General features: G+C 33.1%; 1 protein-coding gene across 1 annotated transcript in view; it reads left to right on the forward strand.

The window, feature by feature from the left end:
• LOC106683378 (uncharacterized) overlaps nt 1-2160 on the forward strand; it is a 13784-nt gene extending 11624 nt beyond the window's left edge. The window contains exon 2 of the mRNA XM_014424804.2: nt 1383-2160. Within this exon, the coding sequence (XP_014280290.1) occupies nt 1383-2089 (707 nt within the window). The 3' untranslated portion in view covers nt 2090-2160. The remainder of the gene's footprint in view (nt 1-1382) is intronic.
• Nucleotides 2161-9378: the final 7218 nt, after the last annotated feature.

The raw sequence follows: 9378 nt of genomic DNA on the forward strand, positions 1-9378 counted from the left end.
TATAATTTTCTCCTATTTGTCTTATTTGCTAATATATTATAATATTAATGTCATTATTGAGTAAAAACTTTCTATTAGTCATACATTGTAGGAGAATAATAATGGCTAGTTTGGCTAATAAAATATGTTCAAAAGAAGTCTAGATCCCAAAGAAATCAAATGATTACTTTTACATGAAATGTAATTATCGGATTTTTAACTTAGTTCCCTGAAGCACCAAAGAAATCCACTGTTCAGGACCCTTACACCAGCGCCCCCTCCGGTGCGTTGGCAACGAACCTGATAAAAACTCAGAAACGGCGTGCCAGCACACGAATTTAGGGAATAAGTTTTTTTTCTTTTAGATTTAGTTTAAAATTCAAAACTAATGTGTGTCCCAGCACATTATAAAATTCGAAGAACGCCAACTACAACAAAAAATACAAATCAAAAACTCCTTAAAATGTTGGCAACTACAGAAGAAGGAAACAGTGCAGGGCCAGAATATATATTCATGCTAAAATCCATAAATGAAATCCAGAAATAGGGGTTATGAAGAAAAAAAAATTAACTTAGTAATAAACAAAAATTAATATTAATGCGAAAAGTTTCATTTAAACAATTATGAATGGGCGGACACTCTTATTAACCTCAACTTAAAGCTTTCTTTGGAGAGAGTGGCCGTTTTGACTTCACTTTTGAAGGAGATTAATGTTATGGTAACCCCTGGTATGATCAAAGCCATCTTGAAACCCTATTTTAACCTGCATTACTTTGGGATCAATGCTTTAATTTTTAGGGAGCTTAAATCTATGAATCTATCATTAGTTAAATCTACGAGTCATCTGGAACTAGTCTGGGGTTGTAATGGTTGTAAAATTAATGAGATTTTTAGGATACTAATTTTAATTTCGTATTATGATACTATAGAGTACTATAACAATTGGAATTTTATTCATATTACATAAATTCTAATAACTTTATCTACAATGCCCAACATATTTATAATGCCGATCAAATATATCAAAGAACCACTTCAATTTTGTTAAAAATGTTAGATGATTTTGGTATAATAATAATAAAAATATAAAATCATACTATGATTAGGTTTTTTGAGTTTATAATATTTTGAAAGATATATGACTTGCGCTGTGAGGAATATTTATACTGTGTGCATTGTTTTCATTTCTAACTAAATTTTAGACTAGTAATTTATGCTCATATTATTGTTATTCAAGTCGGAATAATGCCAAAAACCTTTGTACATATTTTAATACAAATAAGAGTAATTATAGGAAAATAAATGTAAATTCAATAAAATAATTTATTTATGACCTAAGTTAGAACCAATTTATCTTATGATAGATTTTTTCTTTAGAATAATCGCATGATTTTTTTTTCAGCTATAGGTCTTCAAAAAAAGTGGAAGAGCCTTCGAGACTCCTTCAATCGAGAGCTGAAAGCGAGGCGCCTGGATATGCCAGGGACCTCGGACCAGGGAAGAAAGACGTGCACATACTACGAAGAACTCTCCTTCTTAAAACCGGTCCTCGAGGCCAAGAAGCGCGATGCACCGCAAGTGTCATCGGCTACTACTGAGCAAGAACATTCGAGGTCAGAACAAGAAGTGCCGGTACATGGCACCCCGTGCAAAAGGAAGAGATCTGATCCACCACCACCTGATGACGATGGCAGCAATTCCGTCGATGAGTCCAATGGATCAACAGAGGAAGACCTTGACACCCTATTCTTCCATTCAATGCTTCCCGATTTCAAAAGACTACCACCAAGCTGTAAGTTTAATCTTAAATTGACTTTCCTCAAACTTATCAAGAAGTACAAAATGAATAATGCTGGGATCCCTCTACCTGCGGGCGGCTCCTCCAGGACGACACCCAGGATACCTACTTCGAGGACCGGGTGTGCTGTTCTGGAGGGGTCATCTACCTATCGGGAAGTATCACACGAAGAACCGGAAGAACTACACCTAGTACCGGTAGGACCAAACCAAGACGAAGATGAAAATGATCTAGAGGAATTAGTCGTATCAGACACATCACCAGGGCTGTCCACAGGGTATACCGACGAATCTGCCTCTCCAGAAGATTGAGCCCTGTACGAGATGTGATTATTTTTATATATATAGTAAATAGACGAAAATAAATTATTAATACATTTTTTTTCCTTTTTTACTATTTCATCTTATCATGCCCCACATATCCTTCCACTTATTTTTCATGCCTCTCATTAAACTGCTTCTAAACCAGTTGATTGATAAAGTCAAAATCAGATTGATAGTGCCTCTGTTTTACTTTGATAGTTATACAAAAAACAAAAACAAAAAACAACAACAAATAAACAAAGGTTTTAACTTTATATTTGATGTATTCCATAGATTGTACCAAAGAATGGGGACACTTTACTATACTATACTTACCAGGTCTAGGGCAGTCTGTAGGAGGTTAATCCCAACTGGAGGTCCGGTAAGGACAAATTATTTTAACTGTTATATCTTTTACCTTTCTTCTTGTTTGAGTGTTAGCCAAAAGTATACAATAGATGAATTCAATATCCTCAAATTGCTTATTTTCCTGGTAGGGACACTTCAAGGCGGGAGTTCAATTTCTGGTCTATAGACCTCTTCAAGTTTGGGAACCATTACACTAGGGGGCCCAAGTGGAGGATACATGCCCAGTCTACGTTACTATCATTGAAATACGTCCAATTCAAAAACAAAATCAATACTCAGATGTGCCACAACCAAAGCAAAGCAGCGATATGGTTTCGATAATTCATCAGTGCAGTAAGCTAATAGTTTTTATTCCACAATTGTAAGGATAATTATGGATTCACATAAACATATATTTACAAAAATATAAAAAAAACCCTCAGTAAGTATTAATTAATCCATTAATATTGGGAGAAGGTAGTTGATCGTTGGAAGTAGATCGGTCTGGGTCGCGGTTAATAAAGGTTGATACCTATTCTGATGAATAGTAAAACTATTTATTGTTAACCACATTAAATAAAATTCTTTACTATTTTCTACCTTTATTGACCGCCGCCTGGACTATCTTCCTATAATCCTTTAATATTTGTTGGGTCAATTGCAATGATCTGTTATTTTCTTATTGGCCTTTAATGAACAATTTTTTGACAAATCTTATGGTATACATTCATTAGCTAAATTGAATGCCTAAAATTTAAGACCAAACTGATATTTTCAGACTCAATACAGTTTTTCATATTTTGGAAAATTTAAACTACGAACCACATTTGAGCTACCTCCTTATTTCTCCTGACTGTTCCTGACTTGTTCTAAAAATATGAAACTGGAAAAAAATTCATTTTATAATTATTCATTCCACTTTTCGAATGGAAAACTTAATTTTAATTTTGGAAAACTACAACTAAGTAAGGTTTAGAAAAAAATTGTTTCCACGTTCAGAAGATAATTTAAAATTCCCTATTTTCTCTGCATTCACCATTGTTCTTGGTAAAAAAAAAATCTTAAATTCATTATGTTTTTCAAAACTCAATTTAGATTTTTAAAAGTAATATAATACCACACACTTTTTTTGAATGAAAACATTAATAAAGATGAGCTTGCTGTAATTTCCTAGTCATGTTGCAATCCTTTATTAAATCATTACTAATTACTTGCTATGTGTCGGGCTTTTCAAGCTGTTCTAAGGTTGACCGGGAGTTCCACGACTGCATTTTATTAATTTACTCATATATTTATATTTGTATTAGGTATCTTTATCGGTTCCTGATGGAAACCGACTGAAAATTTATGATATATTTTTAATTCAAGACTTGACACCATAAAAGCCCTTGTTATGGCGTGCTAGATGTGAATATTTGTAATTAATAATTGGAGTTCTTCTCCAACGGTATCGTGTTTATCAATTTACTATGCTATTGATATGAGGTGGAATGCAGGGATTCTTAATTATACAGTAAAGTCTTGGTTACATTTGTTTGTATTTACAATTATATACAAATGAGGTAGAATAATCTTTTGAGAGAGCATGGTAGATCTATTTCCTTAAAGTTTAATTACGATATTATGAATGTGCTACCCTGTTTCCCAGTGCCTGTCTCTATATTCACTGACTCTGGACTCTCTCTACCTAGCCTTATCCCCTTGTCTCTCTTCTGCTCCTCCTGACTGGGATCTCCCTCATCTCGGCTACTCTCTCGTCCTCCTTGTCACTCTTACGACTGTTCCTTAGCATTGTCCCGGCCACCTCTTCTATCCACTACTGTCCCCTCTCCTTCTCATTCATTCCCACTTCCGATCCTTGCCTTCTCATTAGCCAAATCCAGTCCCACCCCTTTTACTTAGGGTATCAAGGAAAAGAGGGTGCTAGATCATAACGCTTAGGGCTTCTCTTCGATCCTGACCCTAAGCAATTAGCTCTTTATTTCCTGGAGATAAAGAGCTAACTGCCTAACGTCATTGCCCCGGGTGCTTCCTTGGGCAAAAACCTATTATCAGATACGATACGCCGCAAGAAGAATTAAATGTTTATTTCATTTAATTTCCATTTTCTCTTATCCCAGCTCGCCTTTCTCAATACATATCATACTAAATAGAAATCTTTAAATCTATTGCTGATTTCTTTTTTTTTTTTCTGTGTGTGTGGATTAATAAACAATAAATGTTAAACAGAAATAGATTCAGAACCATAGAGAAAATATGAATAGATACTATTTTGAATAAATAACTATTGGTTTAATGCTCCGTGAACATAAATTCAGTAGAAATTTTTCCAACATGTTTTGTCTAAGGGTAAAGAAGTAGGTAGGTACATAGTTTTATTTTATATAATGTGGTCCTAAACATTTTTTCCTAAATGATTTTGATTGAATTTGAACAATTCAAAATCATTCTAATAATGATTAAATTTTGATTAACAGTTTTATTTAGAATAAATAATGCATTTTTATTTCTAAAAAGTGTTAAGTATCTCAGATACTTTACAGAAAAGATTGGTATTTTAATTAAACTCATTTAAATGACAGATTTTTGGATATTTTGAAAAATGCAAAAGTTCAGATTTATATAAATAATTCAATTGTTACAACAGATATATACGATTATTATTTTTGAAAAATTAATTAAAATTAAAATATGAAAGCCTGTATCGATACATACCAAGGAAGATTAAGGGTTCATGAAAACATAATGATTTTTGAAATTTAATATCCAAATTTATTAAGATTAAACACTAATTTTATTCACTAGCATAAATACAAATGTCGTAGTTAGACGAATGAAGATTCATAGATGAATGTAGCAGAATTGTGAAGCATACTCATGAATTTCACATAATCTAACTGTCCAGTAAGTGGTCCTCGGAATATGAGATATTTGTGAACCATTCATTGAAGACAGTTATCTCTTAGCCACAATATGATTTCTCAAGATTTAATGACACCAATGCAGTATTCCTCATATGTTCTTCCGAAGTACCCCTAAACCAATAATCTAGTTCTGGTTATCCATTTTGTCCAGTAGACTGGATTAAATAAAAAAAAAGATAAAATGAACACCCTGCCTCAATAATTTACAACCCTCCTCCCAAGAAAAAAAAAACAGCTAATTCGGTTTTTGAAAACCTAATTCAAAGAACGAAAATTGTGGTAAAACAGTTTACTCAAATCGTTAGTCGAATTTTTAAATCAAAACAATCTACATAGAAAATGAGATATTTGGATTTCATAGATATGTTATTTTTATATTTAAAAAATACATATTTTTGTATAGTGTCAATATTCATAACTGGTATGTTAATAGTTTAAATCTAATATAGTTGGTGGGTCTTAGTTATTTCAGTTTCTCCATCATAATATTGATTCTTAATGAAATCTTAGCATGGATGTCAAGACCAGTTGCTCGTAAGATGCATCAGAGACAGGGATGCATACGCCCTATTCAGCGCATAGAGCACCTGTTGTCAGGCTAAATCTGTAGTGAGAAGTCGGATATTTCTGCCGCGACTTGTGGGCTCCTCCAGGCATCTGGTCTGCGGGTCTATTGTTAGATGTCGCAGTTCGGGTGACTGTCGTCAAAGACAGTGAATGACTTCGACGAACTAGCAATAGCTGATTATACACACAAAATGTAAACTAAACTTACTCTAACCTCACCACAAAAAAAAAATCTCACTAAGCTATAAAAAAAGAAAAAAAAAATACTATACTTATTCTACATGCTAAATTTACTTCTCAAACTGTAAAATGTTATTTTTTAAGGCAGAAAGATAGACCATCTTTCTGCCTTAAAAAATAACATTTTACAGTTTGAGAAGTAAATTTAGCATGTAGAATAAGTATAGTATTTTTTTTTTCTTTTTTTATAGCTTAGTGAGATTTTTTTTTTGTGGTGAGGTTAGAGTAAGTTTAGTTTACATTTTGTGTGTATAATCAGCTATTGCTAGTTCGTCGAAGTCATTCACTGTCTTTGCAGAAAGATAGTCCGGGTAGCGGTAAATAAAGGTATCAAAATAGTAAAATTTAACTATTTATTTTTAACCTACGTTTCGTAGGTTCTCATTCGCTCATTGTCGAAGTCATTCATAATCATCATCTGACAGCTCTGAAAAAGCCCTGCAAAGTGGGGCGAAACGTTTTTTAACAATAAATAGTTAAATTTTCCAATTTTGATACCTTTATTGACCACCATCTGGACAATCTTCCTACCACCTACCTTATACGGTCAACTATCCTCTTCCAATACTATTTTTCATCACTTGAATACAAGGACATTATGATGGTGGAAGGGTTTTGTCTCCTCTCCTTCTCCCATAATTCAAAAGCTGGAAAATGCAAAAATTTGCCAAAAAATGGAATCGTCGGATTTTATCGAAACAATATCGTGTTTAATAGAAAAGAAAATTGTTTTTAACTAGTATCAAACATTCGTAACAGGTCAGTGAAATGTTCAAATTTTATAGAGTTGGAAAAATTAAAATATTATGTAATACGGATGGAAAAGTTATTTGAGTGAATAGTATTGTTGAAAAAATGGTCAAAATTGTTGGGAATCATCTTTTCTTTTTTTTTATTTATTTATTTATTTAATGTAATTTACAACTGTACAAAATAATACAATAGGTAAATATGTTGTATGTTTCATATACACTTGAAAATCTTGGGAAGGAACCACCCATTGGTGGTACTTCAAACATTAATTTAAATTAGAAGGTCCCGTGGCCATCTTCTTTTCAGACGCCTCGGAGGATTATCAGGGATTGTTAAGGATGAAAGATTAAGAATTAATGAGGAGTTTGGAAAGAGACGCATATCTGTTTTGGGTAAAATCTGCAACGAATGGGATGTTAAGGTCTTTGTGAATGAGTTTATTTGTAACGTAATAAGGAGCATCAAGGATTTTACGAAGGATTTTGGATTGTAACGATTGGATGCGGGATGAATTTGATGGTTTGGTGGAGCCCCAGAGCTCAATTCCATATGTCCAAATTGGTCTGATCATCGTAGTGTATACTAATGTTTTGTAGTGAATGGGAAGTTTAGAGCGTTTGTCAAGTAAGTGGCAGTTCTTGTCGTTTCAGTCTTGTGTGTGGATTCCAAGTAAGTCTCTTGTCAAGATGGAGTGCTAAGTATCGAATTTGTTCAACAGGCGTTAGTGGAGTATTTAGAAAGGATACTGTAGGACAGGAAGGCAGAGTAATCATCTTCAAAGATAATAAAATATTAAATATCACCATAACAAAAAAAAAAAAAAATCAACAATATTTTATTAAAATTGAATGCTATTATACATTAAGTAGTTTCTGAAAACTATAAATAAAAAAAAACGTTTAATCTCAACTATATCGACACTGTGCGTCAAACTATGTCCGTAGTATGCGTTTGAATGTATTATTAATGAGTATTATTAAACAATTCAATAAGTAGTTATGCATAACACATTGCCTATGTTACGCATACACCATCACACACTATAACAGCCGAGACGATAGTAATGAAGCAAATACACAAATAGAGGGAGAGAGGCAGGTGTTGGGCCGACCACCTGTCCTACCAACCGCTTTAATTTACAACAGTTTTTTACCTGCGCCAATTATACCGGTGTCGGCAGGTCTTCTGTATCTCCTCCTGAAGCAGCACTCAGCCCTTTGTCCAAACCTCACGGCCCTACGCTCAAATAAATCCTTCAAGTGGTATTTTTTTTTAAATATGGGATTGTGTCAATGTTAGTATTTCCAAGTACAAATGTATATAAAACATTAGGGTACCAAAATAATATTTTATCACAGTTAAAACAATGACAATAACAACGAATCAGTCTTGTTTGCACAAACGAGATTGCTAAGCTGATTCCTGATTTTAGTGAATTTTACAATACAGATCGATATAAGCAAATTTTGTATTTACTCTCTTGTTTTAAATGTAATTAACGTAAGATAAGCCTGCCTCTAATAATAGGATTATGGGGGGGTGGCAGGAAGAGAAGACTCCCTCTTATTATGTATGGTGTTCTGATCTGCTTGAGAGATTGTAACGTCGTCTTCGACTTCTTCTTAAGTGAACGTTTTAAATCTAAGATAAGATGGCTACTATTGGAGAGTGGGAGTAATTTTTACTTCCCGTGGATTCAATAAGACTAAAGGTATTTACAAGAATAGACCTCTTTAAGTGAAGTCATTTATAATGACTTTATATTATATGCCGTACGGCAAACAAAGATGTAATTTGTATTTTGTACGTTTTCATTTCAGCATTTAAAGAATCAAATATGGATTATACAATGATAGAACAATTTGTTATTATCATAAACCTTCAATTTTTTTTTAAAACACCCCTAGATCCTCATTTCCCATTTCATTAGGAGCAAATATTTAATTTGTTTTAGTTCTCACAATATCTAAAAGCATTTTTTGGAGGAATAAATGTGGAAAAATACGTATGAATAGAATTCTATGCAAAGCAAATCTGAGATTACCAACAATAGACTTTTAGTTTGATTTTTATAAAATAACTGGTTCTGGATTCATGGAGTGGGCTGTAATTAGTGGATTTAAGTGAATAATAGGACATAGTGAAATAGTGATATTAGCCTCTATTCATGTATAATTTATGACAATTAGTTATGTGGTTTAACCAAAATTGATTACAATATGTTTAGTTGAATTAGTTAAACTTTGATTATAGATTATATTAATGAATTATATGACCATTTACTTGATGGTTGACTACTGATATTGAGCTTCTGTGGATCTTGAAGATGAGCTCTTTTGTTATGCTTGGTTCTCTCATCCTGACTGTGTTGACTAAACAATTCACTCATCCTGAGTGGTAGTTGACTATGAGAAAAATGAAGTTCCCCTCGATAGCCTGTAGTTCACTCATCATTTGGGTTTGTTC

This window comes from Halyomorpha halys, unplaced genomic scaffold, assembly GCF_000696795.3.
Source record: "Halyomorpha halys isolate HHAL.00 unplaced genomic scaffold, Hhal_1.1 Scaffold479.1, whole genome shotgun sequence".
NCBI classification, from domain to species: domain Eukaryota; kingdom Metazoa; phylum Arthropoda; class Insecta; order Hemiptera; family Pentatomidae; genus Halyomorpha; species Halyomorpha halys.